This window comes from Sphaeramia orbicularis, chromosome 12, assembly GCF_902148855.1.
Source record: "Sphaeramia orbicularis chromosome 12, fSphaOr1.1, whole genome shotgun sequence".
Taxonomy (NCBI): Eukaryota; Metazoa; Chordata; class Actinopteri; order Kurtiformes; family Apogonidae; genus Sphaeramia; species Sphaeramia orbicularis.
Window position 1 is genome coordinate 18,637,423 of NC_043968.1, and position 20,896 is coordinate 18,658,318.

Below are 20,896 nucleotides of genomic sequence, written 5' to 3' on the forward strand. Positions count from 1 at the left end.
CTTTTTCCTCAGTTTTCGCTGTTTCTGACATTTTAATCCTCAATTTTACTTGGAGCTTCAATGAACATCTACATGATCAGTGAATTAAATATAGGGAAATACATCATTTATACTGAAAAAATCACTTAAGAAAGATTAAATAGAGAGAAAAATTCATTTGGGAGCTGCCTGGGTCTTTATGGGTCAATGCATGTAATTGAGTGATTGATAGTTCATGAATGTCGTTACCTATTCACTTGCACAACACAATGCTGTATATTCATTCTTCATTATTATGATTGTGTGTGTGTGATAAAGCCGACACGCTCTGACCGTGGCTGGTTGGTGATGCCGTTTGGTAAGAACCCCTGGTGGTGGTATGTGGCCAGCTTCATCCCTGCTCTCCTTGTCACCATCCTCATCTTCATGGACCAGCAGATCAGCGCTGTTATTGTCAACCGCAAGGAAAATAAACTTAAGGTCTGCACACAGTCACTGTGAAAAGGAAAAATATACAAAACCAGATTATTTTCTTTAACCAATTGGAAAATGGATTGTTGATATTGACCCATTGCAGAAAGGTTGTGGCTACCATCTGGACCTCTTCTGGGTGGGTATACTCATGGCGGTGTGTTCCTTCATGGGTCTGCCCTGGTATGTCGCAGCTACCGTCATCTCGATTGCTCACATAGACTCTCTGAAGATGGAGAGTGAGACCAGCGCCCCTGGAGAGCAGCCCCAGTTCCTCGGAGTCAGGTAAAGCTGTACAGACTGTGTACGAGGGGGGCATGAAAAGTTCATAGCCTGACTAAGAAGGAGTTATTACACAGCAATGAAACTTGGCATACATTAAATTCAACCTCTCCTGATACTAACTGCATGGTTTCCTTCCAGATAAACCCACACTGGATAAATAATTTAGGACTTTGAAAAGTAGTACCAGAGACATTTCGTGAACCATCCGGAGCACTGTGGTCTGATCCAATGTCTGCAGAAAAAGGGGTTAGCCCCCAAGGACATTCATGCTGACATGGTTGCTATAGGGGATGATGCTCCAGCTTTATCAACTGTGCAAAACTGGGAAGCTGAATTCAAGAGGGGTAGGGAGAACGAGGGAGGGGTGAAAAGCAAGCATTTTCATGAAATGTGTGGAGTACTACTTTTCAAAGTCCTAAATTATTTATCCAATGTGGGTTTATCTGGAAAGGAACCATGCGGTTAGTATTAGGAAAGGCTGAATTTAATATATGCCAAGTTTCATTGCTGTGGAATAACTCCTTCTTAGTCAGACTATGAACTTTTCAGCCCCCCCCCCCCCCCATATGTGTGTGTGTGTGTGTGTGTGTGTGGGGGGGGGGGGGGGGGGGGAGATCTTCTCCATTGTATGTATGAATAATGTATGGTTCTACATGTACAGGGAGCAGAGACTGACAGGCATTTTGGTGTTTGTCCTGACTGGACTGTCCGTCTTCCTTGCTCCTATCCTTCAGGTTCGTTAGTCGGTCGGACATTTATGAATACATTATACATGACTGATCTCCTTTGACTTTATTTCTGACATATATTGACTTGTCTAATTTCCTTCAGTACATTCCCATGCCAGTCCTCTATGGAGTCTTCCTTTACATGGGAGTAGCCTCATTAAGTGGAATCCAGGTAAATCAGTGACACTGTAACTCTACACTTATTCTTGACATCTATGAAATCTCTAAACTTAATCCGTAGGAACTCATTCCACACCTGTAAACGTCTGTCTTTTTCTTCCAGTTCTGGGAACGTATCAAACTGTATCTGATGCCACTAAAACACCAACCTGACTTCTCATTCCTGCGTCATGTTCCTCTGAGACGTGTCCATCTCTTCACCCTCGTCCAGATCGTCTGTCTCGCTGTCCTCTGGATCCTCAAGTCCACATTCCTGGCTATTATCTTTCCAGTAATGGTCAGTGTCCTTCATTGTTTCACTTTTTACAGTAGTTGCACGTTGAATCTAGGTACTTAGGACATTCAGATATTCTTTTATTACACTTTAAGGTGTTTTCTCATTTGTGTTATGCTTCTCACTGTTACATGTGTGTTTACATTGTTTACACTGTATTTGCACATTTTTTATACAGCTTTTATATTTTTAAAATTTTACCCTTTCATACAAAATATCTCTAATTTGCACATATTTTTTTGATTGCACACTATTTTATATTTTTTAACACATCTGTATCTTTTGTGTTGTTACTTAGATGTAAGTGCACTGTCGCTGGCAGAGACCACCTGCAATTTCATTGCACAACTGGTGTAATGACAATAAAGCCTATTCTATTCTATTCTATTCTATTCTATTCTATTCTATTCTATTCTATTCTATTCTATTCTATTCTATCTCAGATTTAAAAAAAATGTTTTGACAATTACATTGGCACTAAGAAACAAAAATATCCCATCAGTTAAAACATCTTGCTGTAAAAACCACAAAGGTACAGAAAGGATATTTTCTAACTATAACTGACAGAGAAACAGTTGCTAGCATCACTTATACTGACAAGTTTTAAACTAATGGGCACATATGGGCAAAATACTGAAAGCCTCTTAAATGTCAGTGTGTAATTGCTCCATTAAGGTTTGTTTTCATCAAAACAAAACAAAAAACAACAAATTAACACTAATTTAGTCAACCATAACAAATACCATAAACAAGTTGCCACTTCATGGTACTGCACTCCTACTAATCTGTAATACAAATGGTTTATCCGGCAGTTTTTGTTGTTCAAACTATTTTAGATTAATGCATAAATGCTGTCAGCCTGTAATGACAAGTCGATTGTTTTCTTGCTGTTAGCGTTCTGCTCTGCGTGTATGATAAAACATAAGAAAAGCACCTATTTGTTGCTGAGTTAAGTTCATTTGTGACTGTGTGAATTACCATAGCAGTGTAACTACTTGGATTATAGGTTAACAAGCTTTAACAAACGTCATTATGAAAGCAACATGCACAACAACACCTTGAAAACAAGCTGTTTATACAATGTGTAACTATATAAATACTATAGTTTGACAAAACATTAATTTTTTCTACAGATTTTAAATTAGAAGTCTTTCATTTACAGTATTGTAGAGGAGTTTTTAGAGTAAGTCCTTTAAGCAAGTTTTTTAGAGTACATACTAACCTTAATGTCAACCTGATTACTAACCCGCCTGTTTTTGTTCTATCTGTTTTCTGTCCTCTTGTACTGTATGCAAAGCTGCTGAATACTTGAATTTCCCTCGGGATTAATAAAGTATCTATCTATATATACAAGCATATGACATAACCTATTGTACGTACATAAAAATGCTGCAGGTAACTGTTATGTTACTATATGGAGCAACACTTTTGCAGTGTAAAGGTAAAGACTTTCATCCAAGACTTGAAGATATGTGTTATTTTCAAAATGAAATTCAGTGTCCCTCAATGTAGTCGCAATAATAAAATACTTGACTTCATAATTTGTTGCATCGATTGTTTGTTTGTTAACCCTTCTTTCTTCTGTGTGTAGATCCTGGGTCTGATGGTTGTGCGGAAGCTGCTGGATCTAATGTTCTCTCAGCATGACTTGGCCTGGCTGGATGACCTCCTGCCCGACAAAGATAAGAAGAAGAAGGAGGACGAGAAGAAGAAGAAGAAAGAGAAGAAGGCAGCAGAACCGGAGAGCGATGAGGAGGTGGGGGAAATGTTACAAACACAAATATATGGTGTGATCATTGTGTGACTGTTATCTGAATCTCCAGAGCTGAGCAGTCGGTGGATTGGGTCTGTGTTGTTTTTTCTTGTGTATTAAACTGCGTCTGTAGTGACTGTGTTCAGCCCTGGGTTTGTGTTCTCGAACTAATACAGTTTGTTTCTCCTCTCTGTCCCACAGTGTTGCTGAAAAGGCACTGTATAACACTTACTACTGTCTTTTTGTCTGTCCATCCTTCCTTAACAAATACATGTTCATTTTATTAACACACTTTATTAACATCTCTGTGCCCTGTCATGTGTTTACCTAAAGAAAAAAACTAAAGAGAGAAAATGCATGAATTAAAGTTTTTCCTGCATGCCAACCCCATCGTTTTTTGTGTCGGCCCCAGACCTCTGCCTCCCCTCCTGTGATGATTTCCATGGAGGTAGTAGAGCCTCAGACAGAACCAGACCCTGTGTGTATTAACCCACCCACCCAAAACCAAGCCTCTGAATGTAAGTACACAGAGCATTTCCTCAACGTCTGACAGTTGTTTTCTATTTACTCTTTAAAGGTCCAGTGTGTAACATTTAGGGGGTGTTCGATGCAAAAATGCAATATAAAATTTGTATTTATACAGAGTGTCCCCAAAAAATGTATAAACACTTTAAATAATTGTAAAGTAGGTGTTTATTAAAATTCATAGACTTTGTCTTTTAGGTATCACCATAAAAAAATTCTAGTGGTGTGAGGTCTGGTGAACAGGGGTATTCAACCAAACCCTTCCATCCAATCCACCTGTTTGGCAAGTTCACCAGACCTCACACCACTAGACTTTTTTTTATGACCTGCAACAGTCGCTGAATTGAGAGCAGTCATTGAACGTGAATGCAAGCAAATACCAAGGGAATTGTTCGGTGATGTGTGCGATTCCATTGCTTGGCGTTGTCACCAGTGTCTGGACCAGAACGGACGTCAGTTTGAGAACAGGCGCTGACAAAACAATAAAATGATGTTTGTAAATTCTATTACATTTTGAAAATTAAATAAATTTTAATAAACACCTACTTTACGATTATTTAAAGTGTGTATACATTTTTTTTGGGACACCCTGTATTTGCACTGGCGTGAAAATAATGTCTTTTTTACATTTGAATGAGCCGTTTATATCTATAGTGGGAACAAGTCAACATTCATGGACACCACCATGATGTACTGCCATGTTTCTGCAGCAGTACTGAATAACCTTCGTTGTGGCTTTCACTGTATTAAAGGTGCATTCATGTCATCCTCTATAGCCCCTTTTCCACCACAGGAACTTTTATCATTTAACAAGGATTTTGAAAAACCGATGCATGTTTCCACTGAGATTGAAAAAACTTTCTCTCAGTTTAGGACTTTACAGATTCCCCAGAATTCTTGGGGGCGGGGCTGTGTGCTGATTGGTGGAACACACTTGAAGCATTCCACACTTACTCTCTGTTCACTCACCAGCGTGCATCGACTTCTGTTCCGTGCAAATCACATAGTTTTTTTTTTTTTTTTTTGCAGCGTACTAAAGTGTACACAATGAACTAGAAAAGCACTCAGAAAGCGCAGACCTCAGAAAGAAGAAAAACATAACCTCTTTGGCGGAGGTCACAACAGAACAACTTGAGGGTCAATGACTGAATCGTGCACCTTCCTCTTACTGCCACCTGCTTGGACTGGAGATGTAGTACACATTCTTCTACCACTTCCCCATGCATCATCAGCCTGATTTGGATACATTTTCCAGTATTTTGAGGTGTGATGGAAATGCAAACCACACAGATTAGCAGGAATTCTTTTATCCACGTAAATAAATTTCTTAAAATAAAAGTTCCTGTGAATGTTGGTGGAAAAGGGGCTTATGTTGCCTCTGGGCCAGACCTAATATTCCTTTAAGTGAAGTGCCCAGAATGGACAAAACAACAAAGTACATCTAATCAGAAACTAATAAACTTTTTTCGGCTACTGTAGGTGGTGGTGGTGGTGGTGGTGGTGGTGGGGGGTTTACAAACAGATTGTTCACCACTAGATATCACTAAATATCACACACTGAACCTTTACATCTCTGATGTTATTTACTATCTTTGATGCTATTTACTAAATGTGGCAAATACAGTGTTAATATATTTTTATTAGATGTGGCTGAAAACCATTTATGAGCATCCAGTTCTTTATAGTTTTTTACTTAACTACTACACACACAGTCTTGTCATATTTATTTGTTTATCAAATTAGTTGTTTTTCATGAAATAATGGGATTCATGGTTTGTTGTGTGATTGTGAAAAGTATTAATAATTTCTTATTCTGATATTTGCTACATTTTTCTTCACGTGTTTTTTTTTGGTCCAATTTATGCCAGGGAACTAGTGTAGTACAGTACTTACATAAAGTCTGCCATGTGTGCCCCAATGTTTTACTGAAGTCTGTGTTACTTTTTAGTAGATAGTGAGTGCAAAGTTAGAATAACCAAATGATCCTTTAAGGTCTACTTCCATTTAGCTAACAAATGTTTTACAATTAAGTCATTTGTTTAAACATTGAATAACATCAGTTAAATTGTATGATAAAGTTGTGACAGTTTTGTTCATCTTTATGTCTTTGTGTCTCTGTGTTTGTGCATTTGTCATATGACTGTGTTGTTTTTACTGTCTTTCTGTGTCTGTTTGTTGTGTGTACATCTGCTCACAGGAGATGAACCCGTACTCAACTGTCACGTCCGATCAAAATGAGCTAGACCGCAGGTACTGTGTGCTGAAACTTCACGTGCCCTACAGTGATCTGATATACTCACCAGACGCAAACACTGGCTGGGACCACACTGTCACCTCCAGACGACAACACACATAAATCCAACATATACACAATCTGGTGCTGCGCTGTCATCACACACTTGTATTTACATGTATGTTTATTGTTAACTGTTGAGTATTTGTTATCTTAGATTGTTTTACAGTCCAGGCAAATAGATACAGATTAAATAGTACACAGCGTACAATGCAGTGCATCAGAGCATTACATTGTAATGAATGTTTGATAAAATGTATATATTCTGTGTAAAACTGTCATTAGGTTTTTTTTTCTTCTTTTATTAAAGGAATGTCTCCAGTAATCCCCCACTTTGAATATATGATTTAATTAATCACTGTAGATCCTGGCATGTCTGGGCAAATTATTAGTTCCTCCTTGGAAAACGGCCTGGCCTGTGTCTCTGTCCTGGCCTGTCACTGGTGTCTATGTACAAAGAATAAATCAGATATTAATGTCAGAATAGAGATGAATCTGAAAGCAATGTTGACGTCAGGATTTATGGGATGTATTGTTATTTAAATGTTAATTCAATCCTAATTGTACTACTTTTGGTTGTCAAGGGAGGAAAAAAAAAAGATTCTGATCTTTGACATTTTTAAAACCAGGCTTAGAAAATAAAAAGTGAACTCCTTTCTTCATGTTCTATACAGAAGACTGATTTTATATGTTTATTCTGAAGGCTGTTTTATAGATTTCTTTTAATTTGATAGTAAACGCTATCACTCTACTACACAAATGTGATCAGTTCAGTTCAGCATAATCAACAGTACAAACTACTGGAGACAAGGCTCAGCAGAAGTCACAGGCTCTTAACGTTTGATTTCAATTTACAATAAATGTTATGTTCCATTAAAAACACCAAACTGCTTTATATGTTTATAGTTTTAGAAATGAAAGATGCATTAAAAAAGGTAAATGACACCTATGCCACCGTGTTCCTGGAGACTAAAACTGTAAATCATGACTATAAATGTCAATCAGAGTATTGTAAAAAAGGTAATTTATCGTAGATTGTTTTCTTTTTCATTTAATGCTTCACAGTGAGTTCCAATAAAAAGATAAGACAGACTGTTGGCAGTGTGGAGGTGCACATTAATGTACTTAGCTGCAGTAGGAACATGCAGATGTAATGATGAGGTATGGAATGTGTATATGTATTTTAGTATTTGAAAGCCATAGCAGTGACAAATCTGCAGTACAGACATTAGGAGGATGTAGGATAGAGAATATTCAGCTGCAAATATAAAACCCAGAGTAAAACTAGATTTAAGTCAAAGGTTCATGCCCACATTGAGGTTAATTACCATGGCAGGATTTTGGTTGTTTCTTTTGAAAACTTTTGAATGGGCTTGGTTCATTTCCTAAGTACTGTTTCTCTTGACTTTAGAACACTACAGAAACACATTTCAGGTTCTCTTTCTTCTGTTGGAGTGTGTGTTCCTGCATGGCTGCTGTCTTCCCTGCATTAGAAAGCCTGATCCTTTTTACCAGCTCACATCCTCCACCAAAGGCTCATAAGTGATAAAAATGGAGAATAAATGTTATGATCCCGCTTTTTATGCTTGATTTCACTTGAGGATTCAAGAGATTACGAAAAACATTTCCCCCATGGCTGTTGCAGCTTGGTTCAGTTCCCTTGCAGGTGTTGTCTCATGCACATGCATTACTCTCTCAGCTTTTCATTCCTTCCACCACCATCCAGAGTGAGGTTCTAAGTCAGTGGTGTCAAACTCATTTAAATTCAGGGGCCACATTCAGCCCAATATGATCTCAACTGAACCAGACCAGTAAAATAATAACACAATAGCCTATAAATAATGTCTACTCCAAATATCTCTCTGTTTTAGAATGAAAAAAGTAAAGTTACATTATGAAAATGTTTGCATCTATAAGCTATCCTTTAAAAATTGTGACTAATATGAACCTGAAATCTGTCAAGAAAAATAAATGTAATTTTAACAATATTATGCCTCAGCTTATTATTTACACGTGCATTTCAACTTACAGATCACAGTGGATCTAAAAAGGCACAAAACATTGTTAAAATTGCACTTACTTCTCTTGAGACATTTCAGGATGTTCATATTTTGTCAGATTATTCACATTTTGTGTGAAAGAATAGTCTGCAAATGTTAACATTTTCATGTTATTTTACTTTTTTACACTAAAACAAAGAGACAAATTTGGAATTGTCATTATTTACAAGTTATTCTGAAAATATTTTACTAGCCTGAGTCTCTTGAGATCAAACTGGGCAGTATGTGACCTGTGAACTAAAATTATTTTGACACTCTTGATTGTTAATATCTTCAGTGTAACTTTTGCATTTCACAATTTCATCCCATGCACTGTAAGCCCGGAGAAGTAGAGTTTACTCAAAAAATTTGAGGCAAGCGATTGCACTTAAATGATTTGAGTAATGATCGACTAATCAATTGGTTTAAGTAGGTTCAATTTTAATGCTAAAAGTATTGAACTTAAACTATTAAGTAGAAAACACTAAAAGACAAGTTATTTGCACTTTAAATCTGTTGTAAAATCAACCCCACTATCCAACTCAGCATTTTAGGTTACACTGACTAATTTTCTCAATTGCAGCCAGGTTAATATATCATTGATTAAACAACTTTTTGTATGTTAATCAGACTCAAATTCCTCATTATAGTCATTAAGAAGCTATTCACCTTAACAATTTGCTGCTTGAATGGAAGGTAGTTCAATGTCACTTGCCAGTACAGGAAGTGCTTTTAATTTGAGATGTCCATTAAATAATAACAGTTTCAGGTGAACAGGAAAGCCATTGTTCTTCCTACGGCTCTGACTCATGGTGCAGCTCTACAAAAATACAAAAACAAACACAAAAAGGTCAATAAACACTGACATACACACATTCAGTCCAAATTAACACGAACACCACAACCCCGCTGAACTCCTGCACATAAAAATAACACATTTTCAACAACATGCCCAATACCCACAATGCAATGTGAAGATAAAAAGGTGTGGTCATGACTAAAACTTAGTGATTTAATTCCATTCAACTTAAACTTTTTTGTACTTTCAACTATGTCTACAAATTAGGAGAATATAATTAACATTTTATAGTAACATCATAAAACTTAAATCATTTAAGTGCATTGTAATTAAAGCATTTTAGTAAATACAAATTCCAGGCTTACAGTGTGGGTCGGATTGGAACCTGTGGCGGCTGGTTTTGGCCCGCGGGCCGCATGTTTGACACCCCTGACTAAATCTTATTATGCAGAAACAGCACCCTCTACTGTCAAAATATGACAGGCTGGATGACAAGTAAAATGCTGCCTGGAAGTTTTATTAAGAGCATCAAAATCTTCAAACCAGTGCTTTCAAATAAGTGCTGCACCTTCAATGCAAAACAACACAGCACTGGTTTTGTGGTGTCTCTGCAGGTTAGAATATCTCATGTGTTTCTGATCAAAGCTTGTGTGTTTGTGCATATGTGAGAGAGATGGAGAGTTAAGTGTAACCTGGCTGTTCCTCAGCATCACCTTGCACCTGAAGATCTCCTGCCCCCCCTCACCTGCCCGATCCCAGATGAGCCTTGCCCCCGGGGACGCTCCTGCACACTCTCCGCCGCCGCCACAGCTTCCACCCGTGCCCCAGGTCCGCGTCCAGGTGGAGTCAGACTACGAGGAGTCTGACTTCTACTCCAAGAAACACCGCCTCTGCCCCCCTAATAATGAGCATCCACCTGAAATACACAGAGACTTCTACCATAAACTGCGGGCTCACTTTGAGGACTCCTGTGCAGAAACGGTCCTGTAGACAGACCCCCAGACAGACCCCTTAAACTCAACACACACACAGAAGGAGGGTGCATAGTGTTGCATAGTCATAACCAATATCTGTTAATATTTCATTCAAGCATTTATGGATAATCTACAGCCTTAAAAGCATACACAAAGTGGATTCCTAATGAAAAGTGTCTGTGCTTTAAAAAGGCCTCAGTGTTAAATATGAGTATGAAGCACTCTACAGTGTAAGGGTCTTTTTTTTTTTTTTTTTAACAGTTACTTGTGCAAACTGGACAGAAACCAATATGCATCTGTAAAATGTAATGCCAATGTTTGTACATTTGTCCCACCTCAGTTCTCATATCTGTGAATTTGTACTGGTACTAACATAATTTATGAGACCAGCTCCTTGTCCTGACATAAGTGCAAAGGAAAGAAACAACCAAAATGTGCTGGTAAATGCATGAACTTTTTTCTGAACCTGTATAGTCTACATCAGTATTGCTGATCATGTTTTACTCATCTTCGCTTTTTTTTTTTTCTTGTGCATCTGAAGAACGGTAGAAAATGTGATTGTTTTATGGATGTAAAACCCTGAAATTGTAATTAAACTGTGTAAATGTATGGTTTGTTTTGTGCTGACTTAACATTGTGAGGACTCTATACAAAGGAAGTGCTTCAGATTTACTCTACAGTGCTTTGGAAATATATTTAAGATTAATAAATCATTGTACACCACTACTTTACTACAGTTTTGTGATCAGATATTCTTACGTATACAGGGATGCAGACTTTTATAGTTCTCAAGCTAACCTGTTTGCTGACAAAAATGTAAGTCATTACCATTAGTGGTGTTTAGACATATTAGGCTTTTAAGGATTTACACCATCATACTCTAAAGTTTTTCAGCATTTAACTTCTTTTTTTTTTACTATTTGTTTGGAAGGAAGACTTCTCACCACATAACCAGGCAGTTTGACAATACACTTTATTATTTATCAACATCCACATCAAAGGCAGGTTAAACTTGCAAGTAACCTTGATGCTGAATAAGCGATTTTACCAGACTATTTCCTTTTAACAGATGTCATCCATTACCAAACATAAAGGACTTCAGTTCAACTTCTGAATGGCTACAATATCAGTTGTATGCAGAGTATTAGCAAGTGTATAACTATATAGTTAAAATTAAAGTAAAATAAAAGACATTCAGGCATGTTCAGCCTTTATTGAAAAGTTTTAAAGAAAAAGAAAAAGGAATGACTAACAGCAGATCACAGCCAGTGACTGTAACATTTGAATAAATGGAGGCTTAAAGAGGATCTTTTGGAAGCAGAAGCAGCTTAGTTGCCTCCTCGGAGACGGAGCACAAGATGGAGGGTGGATTCCTTCTGGATGTTGTAGTCGGAGAGGGTGCGGCCATCTTCCAGCTGTTTGCCGGCGAAGATCAGACGCTGCTGGTCAGGGGGGATGCCCTCTTTATCCTGGATCTTTGCCTTGACGTTTTCAATGGTGTCACTGGGCTCAACCTCCAGGGTGATGGTCTTACCAGTCAGGGTCTTCACAAAGATCTGCATGCCTCCCCTCAAACGCAAGACCAGATGGAGTGTAGATTCTTTCTGGATGTTGTAGTCAGAGAGGGTGCGACCATCTTCAAGCTGCTTCCCAGCAAAGATCAGACGCTGCTGGTCAGGGGGGATGCCCTCTTTATCCTGGATCTTTGCCTTGACATTTTCAATGGTGTCACTGGGCTCAACCTCCAGGGTGATGGTCTTACCAGTCAGGGTCTTCACGAAGATTTGCATGCCTCCCCTCAAACGGAGTACAAGATGGAGGGTGGATTCCTTCTGGATGTTGTAGTCGGAGAGGGTGCGGCCATCCTCCAGCTGTTTGCCAGCGAAAATCAGACGCTGCTGGTCAGGAGGGATACCCTCTTTATCCTGGATCTTTGCCTTTACATTCTCAATGGTGTCACTGGGCTCAACCTCGAGGGTGATTGTTTTACCAGTCAGGGTCTTCACAAAGATCTGCATTTTGACACTGATGAGAAAAAGCATGAAGTTAATTGAGAGAATAAAATTAAAACAGACAACCTCTTACAATTAGCGCTAGTTCGCGCTATTAAGCAGAAACAGTTTGCGTCATAGGAAGAGATCTGCTGATTCCCAGAAACAGTGGGCCTTAAAACAAAACCCAAGTCACGCCCCATCTCGAAGATTTCATCATTAACCTTGTCTTTAAAAGACAAAGTAGTTTTAAACACCAGAGGTGAGCAGTTCCCATACATTTTACTCCGTATTTTGAAAAAGCAACAGGCAAGATTACGGAAAGTTAACTGGAAACCTTGGTGTCGAACAGACAGTATTTCAGTCACTCCGCTCTCTAGCCGTTTCCTGTTTGTGTTCAGTTAGTCCACAGCTGATAAACCTGCTGAGATATCACTGATAGCGCCAAGAAAACAGATATCCCTGTGTTGGACAGAATACGTTTGGATTGTAGCGCTAATATTAGCACCCTTCCAACATTATTTTTGACAAATTCAGTTTATTATACATAGTTTGTTCCATCAAATTAATGACCTGAAACCGAAGGTGAATACTGACAACAGCTCCAACTAGCTAACACCAGCTACCTACCACTGTTAGCTTCCAAACAGCTGGCGCAGTTACTCATACAATGGTTTCCAAGAGCACAACTAAGATAAAAATTCTTATACGACACCATCCAATGGTAGATATATCACTAGTGTTTTAATTATGGGGGAAACTCTTCCCAAAAGCTACTTACAGACAAATTGTGCCACCGGTGTGTCTACGATGCTGCGCTACTTCCGGGTTCTTTCAGTAACAAATGACGGTTGACTGGGTTTTATAGACAAAAAACCCCAATATCCCTCCGCCTCTCCGCCGGATGGAACTATAATCCACAAATACAAGACATGTGACCGTTGAGTACATTAAACAAACATATTTTCAGGGAAAATGAAAGATACTTCAATTTATAAAAGGAATGAATGTGCATTTGGGAAAAACACATGTGTGATCAATTGCTCACAACAAACAGCGCGGATGTAGACTTGACATACATGTGATAAGAACAGGCAAAAAGCAGGAAAAAACATCAGCTGATGACTGTGGGTATGGAGAGCATCAGTAGGAGCTGCATGACTTTCATTGACATACAGAACTGCACACCTTTTGGTCTTTACATACACACTCCCATTAGAGAAAACCTATTGATCAGTGTAAACCTTGTGACATTAGTGCTTAGCATCATCAGGCCTCACTTTTCTAACCCCTTCATAAATATTCAGTCATTTTCCTCACCAGAAAACTGTAAAACTTATTTGCAAACTGGGTAGATTATTATGTAGCCTATTGGTGAACTGCAGTCCGGGTGCTCTTTTCCTAATTGTTCTTTGATTTCAGATAACAATTATGAATGTGCTTGAAGTGCATATTCTCCAGCCTAACATCCAGTGAGTCTAAAATTAGACTCTCGGCTTGACATTTTAGTAAATCCCCTACAGAAAATAATAACATTTGCAAAAATTCAGTCTCAATTTCTGATATTTTTTATAGCCTTACTTTTATTTGGTGTTGCACTTTCATTGTTCACTTGCAAAAATTAACACAAGCTTAACACACTAATGCTTTACATTCAGAAACACAACATCAAATAAGTGTCTGAGCATGAACAGGAATTTTGGTGGTTAATAGTTGACCTTTATTTTTGCGATAAGCGCGCTTATTATTAACTATATTTGTGAGTGTGTGTGTCAGTTTTGTCACGGAATATAGAAAATCATTGGAAAATAGAAAGATAGTCATCATATGCACATGTAACACAAAGCAAAGTAAAGCTGTACATAAAACATGTATCTTTGACACAAAATGAGTTGTTTATGCTTTAATATTGTTGCTTTTTATTGTGGCATTTTCATTACTTTACAGTGGTGACTACTGTTATTATCAGGGATGGGCAATTTAATTATGTTTTGAAGTCTAATAATCAAACTGATTTAAGTTGATTTATTGATGAGTTGTGATGTCATTGTTAACATGTGCCCTCTGCCCAAAACAAGATAATACAAAGAGTGGGTGAAACACAATATAGATCATTGTTACTAAATACTTTAACAGTTTTTCAAACTTAACATTTTCAGATGTGAGAGACTGATTTTGAAGGCATGAGGACACTGAGGTGTATTTTAGGAATAAGGATTTTATTTAACCCCAAAAAAGGGGAAAATCAGTTGACAAAAGCCAAAAGTCAGGTTCTAGGACCATAAAAGAGATTAAATTAAATAAAGTGAACTGAGGCCAATACAAGGTAACATAAGAAATGAACTTACTAAACACAAAGAGGATAAAACAGACCTCTGGGGATGTATGTACTGAGTAATCAGTCCAGGAAACACTTCACATTGAGTAACTACCAAATAAATGACAGGACAGTTAGTCTTAAATTCCAAAAAACAAGCATTAATTAAACCAAAAGGAAAATCTAAATAAGCCTAATTATTCCAAAGTAATGAAGTAAATGTAAATGAAATAATGTCAAATTTCCCTGTTCTAGTGGTGGTGTGTTATGGCCTCATTGAAGTTAAGAACTTTGTGTCATGAAATATGTTTTTATGTGTGTGCAATATGACTATAACATGTCAAATTAGAACAAAAAAATGTATTAGTGTGCATGTAAAATCTGAAGCTCCACCCCAAATAAAATGAGTCAACTCATAAAAAAAAATTGACTATGCTTACCTTTTTGACTAATCGACTGATCGATTATTGATGCATATTCCAACTTAATACAGTAATTCACTGTAGAAAAAGGCCTCCCATCTACTTAATATGTCTTTCACCTTGTGTGATTTCGTGTAAATATACACGCCACTTTTAATTGGCTTGTTATCTGTATGCATTATAAGCATTCCACATGTATGTCAAATACCGCGCACTGAGGTTAGGGTTAGGGTTAGATGGTTAGGGGAATTGCCAGCTAAGGTCATGAGGAATAATGAGAATAACTTTTGAACGGAAGGTCATAGCGAGATGAAACTATGCTCCGCTCCTCCTAATGTAGAAATCATTTTATTTTGGCTGTATCTCCGGAACTGGACGTCGTAGAGACATGGGACCATGGGATTTATGTCTGATGCCACCAACTTCCAAGTCTCTACAAGGTTTGTTTCCAGACATATTCCGGGTCAAAGCTCACCCCCTTTGGAAATGAATGAAGTCTGGAAGTTGAAATTTGACTAAGTGGGGACACCAATCTGAAATCTGATAGGAACATGTTTCAAGCCATTTGGAGTCGATTGGACCCCACTTTCAGAGTTTTGTAAAACTTAGTTCATACACAGGTGGCAGTATAGAGTTAGAACAGGGTTAGGGGTGAGGGGTTAGGGTTAATGTAAATGTAAAGCGCTTTGAATGTCCCAAAAAGCGCAATAGAAATCTAATCCATTATTATTTATTATTATAGGGCTAGGGGTTAGGGTTATGTGAACTGGAGATCTTGGCATAAATTGACACACGATCAAATGACGTTGAATATCATTTGAAAGGATGAAAATATGTACTTATAACACGCCAAATGCCATAAAAACTAGCTTCACATACAACGCGATTTCATGAGATCAGTGTCTTTCACCTGTGTTGCTCTAACATCCTTTACTCATTCTGTCTATTCGTTGCCCTAATGATGTGGGTTTGACCCCTGCTGTTAGCTGCTCCTAATATTAATGATCTACCCCCGTTGCTTGACTCATTACGAGTCTCTCTGCATAACAGCACCAGCTAAATGCCTTAAATATAGTCATAAATGTGATGTATTTCTGGCCCTGTGAATGCCTTTGGTTCATTAAACTTGTGTGGGTAGCACTCAGTTTCCTCAGAGTGCCTAATATTATCAAGCATCTGGTTAAAAGCTTCTCAACAGTCGAATTATCCGCAGCAGGAAACCTTTAGCAAATTACTATTGTGGTAGGAAACATTATCACCTTATTAGCATTCACGGTGGCAGCAGAAGGAATCATTAGGACATTAGAAGTGGGGAAATGCTGCAGGGCAGGATTTGCCTCCCACCCATCAGGATATGCAGTATTTGCACTCTGGTCCAGAAAAAGTGGCTTATCAAACTAATGCTTGCCAAAAGCACAAAATTCTGGGAAGTAAGATTTATACCTCAATTAAGTTTTTCATCAGAGTTGATTATATAATATGTGTTTTATTAGCAATATTTGTTGCTTTAAAATAAGGTTCAAGTCAATGAAGACAGGAGTTACATTGAACATATGAAGCTTCTTACTGCCTTTCTACCAGTTTCAGTTGTTCATCATTCTTCAGATCAAGGCTTTTCTGTATTATGCACTTTCTCAACCCATCACTCTACAGTATATGTGTGGCAAAGGTTAGCTCATTTATGTCTTTCAGCATTATCTCATCAGCACTTTCGCTCTTGCATTGGCTTTGAAACCTTGAAACCTTGGTCGCTTAATGACTGGGCATCAAAACGAAAGTGGGAGGAATTTGTGTGAAGTTGTGTCTCATCCTCTGAGTTCACGTTAATGACCTCTGACCTTTTTTAATTGATGCTGCATTTGATTTGTGCACATTTGTCTTTTGACTGATGTTGCATTCCTGGAAATTGCTATATATCATTTTTCCTGACTTGAGGGTGTACCAGTAGTGATTTAAAGATACAAATAACTTGTATTTATGTGATTTGGAGACTCTTTGGATGTTTTAAGACATGTGTAAGATTTCTGGAGGTGATCATTCTCTAAATCTAAAGTCCCAGAAAAAAATCTGTCATCTTCAAATGCGAATTACACGAGGGATACTTTGGTTAATGGAACCTTCAGAAACAATTTATGTTATTTTTCGCTTTGCACAAATGTCAATTTACATGTGTACAAAGATTCTCCTAATTTGTCAATTTTTAAGTTCAAGTTGGTCTTGTTTTCCTCATTACACAAATATTAACAACAGTATGATCAGTTTTCAAACAGAAACCATGTGGTATTACTAAGAGCCCATAAAAAAAGCAAACAAATGCAGTTTGAGTCGGGATTCTTCATGCATTTCATTGATATTAAATCCATACAGTTGCATTCAGATATTTACATTGACCTTTTCAAAAGAAATGAACATTTTTAACTGTTAGAAAATATATTCATACTATGAATACAGTTCATTAATTTCTGTTTAGTATAAATGCTCTCACACGCTAGTCTTATTTATAAAATCAGGTAAATGAATTTTACAAATGGCTCTTTTTCCCTTATCTTGATCATTTATAGTGTCTTAATAAGCAGACTAAGGAAGCATAACGTTGCCTCTTTAACATCCAAAAATTATGCAGGAATAATCGACATAAACATGGATCAATAGGAGCTGCATAAAGAATCAGCAAACGCAGTTAAGAAGAAGCTCCTTAATGTAAATGTCCACCTACTCGCTTGACCTTATCAGTGAGTGACCCTAAACGGCATCCCAGCAAAACACAAACACAGTACTTTGTTAATGGAAGCAAAAAAAGCTATTAAAGATAATCTTCAGTTGTGTGAGCCTTTAACATAGAAGATCTAATTAATCTTTTTGGCCACTTGGGGGAAGCCCCGGAACCTGTTCACCTGTCACTGGTACATAATCATTTACAAGCACAATCACAAGTTCGGTACTCGCTATATTCAGCATCTACTAAAAAACATATGGCTATTGTGTTTCAACACATGTTTTTTTTCGATCTCTGGATGTACTGTAGGTCCACAAAAGTGATGTGACTGGATCCAAAATAACCGAGGCTGGATCTGCAACAGTAAAATGGTGGCTGAAGATGCATGAATCTTGTATGGTTTGGCAAGTTATTCTTCACTGGATCACAGCACCACTTACGCAGTTGTTAAGTAATCTAATCAGTTTTATTAACTTTTCTCAAAGTGCTATCAGTGAGTTTTTATTGAACGCAATCCACATATATAAATGAACCCGAATTTGTAGATTAGTACTATGGATGTAGCCATAAATGCAACTATATAATCAGCTTAAACAATTGTTTAACCAAAAATGTCTCCATAAAAAAAGACAAACTAGAATTGAAACCTGACAAGTGTTTTGAACAGACTTTAAACTGAGCTGTCAGTACATATGAGTATACATAGTATAACAGTGTAGTAGTATAACATCGTCCGACTTTTCAAAATAAATATGAAATGGAAGAAAATAACCAGTGCAGCGCAATGTTTACAAAGAATCTTTTGTTGTTTTTATTCAAGTTTTACCATTTATTTAGGGAAACTGTTAACATTTGTTTTCTTATAATGAAAATGTACATTTATCAATCTGCATAAAACATCACATATACAGTACATCAAAATAAATACATCATCTGGTGGGTTGATTGAGCTTGCACTTGAAGGTTGGTCAGTAAACTACAGCTACGCTATTTGAATCGCAACCTCTCCATCTGTAGCAAGGCTTGGATTTCATTTCCCTTTTTTAACCATCAGCCGGTCCAGACCGGGGGACTCTGTGGCCAGGTATGTCTATGACATTAGTCAAATAATATGTGAGAAATCAGACAACAGTACTGCACTGGCCCTAATATCCACTTAATCATTTACATCTAGCTAAAACCAGCGCTGGGCGGACTAGAGTAAAGAGGTGAGTGCAGGCGGGAGGGGAGGGGACAGGAGACAGCTGACATCCTAGGACGAGGCGAGGAAATAAAGAAGTAACCGACAGCTATTTCCTTCCCACTGTCACTTTGTGACATGAGAGGGTAAATCATTACTGTGGATGTTAAAGAAAATCAAAAGCAGATGTGTTGAAATTCTCCTTTTAACACATATTTATGCATTTTTTGGCAAAAATACTAAGAAGTACATCGATCCCCACATCCTGTGTCCTGTCCCCAAATGCTTCCCCCTTCTCCCCTCCTGTTTGCCCCATTTCACTCCTCTTCTTTTCATCACTTAAAATGTTCTTCAATGATCTTTTATTTAGTCCTCCATCTCCCATCATCATCTCCAACACTGATCAGTCCACACTGACCCATCTACTCTCCTGTCTCTTCTTCCCGTTGCATCTTTGCTCACGCCAGAGACCGTCACGTAAAAGGAGGGGAAAACAGGATCAATCATGGCGTCTCATAGCAGAAGGGGCTGGACATCATCTATTTGTATTTACACTGCCTCCCCCTGGGCGGAGAAGGAGGGAGGAGGGGATGGAGAGTTAGGACGGGGTGGTTGGCCTTGGATCAGAAATGTCTTTTGTGAGGTTTTCATATTGATACTTCATATTCACGAGTGTCCTGCTGTCAGAAAAAGAGAGAGAAGACAATGAGTAAAGCCTTCCAGCTCCAAATACACAGTGGATTAAATCATTATCAATGATCACTTTAAGACTATGGACAACTAGGTGCTCAATGTACTGTTTCAGTGTTAGACTGAAGTGGAAACTCACCCCTCCTGTCTCATATAGTGGGTTGTCAAATTCTGTCTCCACAGTGATCTGTCGGTATGGATGTGGGTAGATAAGAGGCAGCCTTAAATTGGAGTGATATCGGCACCTAATGAGAGAGATTTAAGGAAACAGAAAGAAATCGGTAGCAAAAAAAGCGTTATCCAGCTCCCAGAAGTCAATTTGCATAAATGAGTTTGCATTAAAGTTCACAAAATACAGTTATTATCTAGCTTTGTGCAAAGTTGTGCATATGACTAATATATATCCTGTAATAAGAGAACATTATGCTCTCTTGTTTTATTTCATGCTGTGTCACAAATCACACTCTTTATTACAAACAAAACAAGGTGCTTGTACCTAAAACAAGGGCTCATTGTTTCATAGATGTGGTTTGGGTATAAGAAGTCGAACATGGACCAGAAAACCACACTATGCAAATGATGTAACAGATCAAGTCCTCACGACAGATTCAAATACTGAAAACCTCTTTTACCACCTACATAAAAATCACATCAAACAGCACAGACGCTACAGATGAAAAGCACAAAAGTACAGCCGGATACTCAACACAAATCACAGTCACAGGAATTGGAAGAGGCTTTTTCCTGTTGCACAACATTGTTGAGTGTATAATTCAACATATAAGGGGAAACGGGCCTTTTCATGTACATTTATGTGCTGTGTATTGTCATCTGGAATTGAGATTTTCGTTGTTTTAACAGCTCTTGTTCAATGAAGACATGTTTACATTTCTACTGTGGTTAATATTACATTTTTTAATACAGTTTTTAGAAGTTATTGGGGTCATTAGTTTTCAGAAAGCTACACCTGAAAATTGGATACATGAAGTATGACAGTTTATAATGTCCACGGCCACTGAGGGTCATGGAAACCTGATGAGCGTCTTACCGCGTGACGTAGACATAAGCCCCTCCCAGCAGTACAGACAACAAAAGCACCAGGATGAAGATGGCCAAGGCTATGTTCCCTCCATCCAGAGAGGAGCCCGCTGTCGCTTCTGCAACTGATAGATACCACACCAATAAATCCGGATTAATAAAAGCCATTATTTCATCGAAAACAACAAGTGACTGGCAAAACTTAGACAAATGCTAAATGTAGACAAACGAATTAAAAGTGG

At 37.9% G+C, this 20,896-nt stretch overlaps 3 protein-coding genes across 8 annotated transcripts in view; 1 reads left to right on the top strand and 2 right to left on the bottom strand.

The window, feature by feature from the left end:
* The window catches only part of slc4a5b (solute carrier family 4 member 5b), a 48,625-nt gene extending 37,716 nt beyond the window's left edge, over positions 1-10,909 (top strand). For all 3 annotated transcript variants that reach the window (XM_030149983.1, XM_030149982.1, XM_030149984.1), the window contains 8 exons: positions 298-459; positions 557-735; positions 1,397-1,469; positions 1,567-1,635; positions 1,747-1,920; positions 3,509-3,673; positions 6,393-6,445; positions 10,034-10,909. In XM_030149983.1, the coding sequence (XP_030005843.1) occupies positions 298-459; positions 557-735; positions 1,397-1,469; positions 1,567-1,635; positions 1,747-1,920; positions 3,509-3,673; positions 6,393-6,445; positions 10,034-10,316 (1,158 nt within the window). In that variant the 3' untranslated portion in view covers positions 10,317-10,909. The remainder of the gene's footprint in view (positions 1-297; positions 460-556; positions 736-1,396; positions 1,470-1,566; positions 1,636-1,746; positions 1,921-3,508; positions 3,674-6,392; positions 6,446-10,033) is intronic.
* A 346-nt stretch (positions 10,910-11,255) lies between these two features.
* On the bottom strand, positions 11,256-13,165 carry ubc (ubiquitin C). The gene is made up of 2 exons (XM_030149992.1): positions 13,073-13,165; positions 11,256-12,325 (listed from the first exon to the last, which is right to left on the bottom strand). Exon 2 carries the CDS (start codon positions 12,316-12,318, stop codon positions 11,629-11,631), a length of 690 nt encoding a protein of 229 aa, XP_030005852.1. The 5' UTR covers positions 12,319-12,325; positions 13,073-13,165; the 3' UTR covers positions 11,256-11,628.
* A 5,368-nt stretch (positions 13,166-18,533) lies between these two features.
* The window catches only part of sez6l (seizure related 6 homolog (mouse)-like), a 60,441-nt gene continuing 58,078 nt past the window's right edge, over positions 18,534-20,896 (bottom strand). For 2 of the 4 annotated variants that reach the window (XM_030149610.1, XM_030149607.1), the window contains 3 exons: positions 20,665-20,779; positions 19,756-19,861; positions 18,534-19,606 (listed from right to left, as the gene is read on the bottom strand). In XM_030149610.1, coding sequence (XP_030005470.1) covers positions 19,574-19,606; positions 19,756-19,861; positions 20,665-20,779 — 254 coding nt within the window. In that variant the 3' untranslated portion in view covers positions 18,534-19,573. The remainder of the gene's footprint in view (positions 19,607-19,755; positions 19,862-20,664; positions 20,780-20,896) is intronic. The other 2 variants (XM_030149608.1, XM_030149606.1) reach the window with 1 other exon arrangement.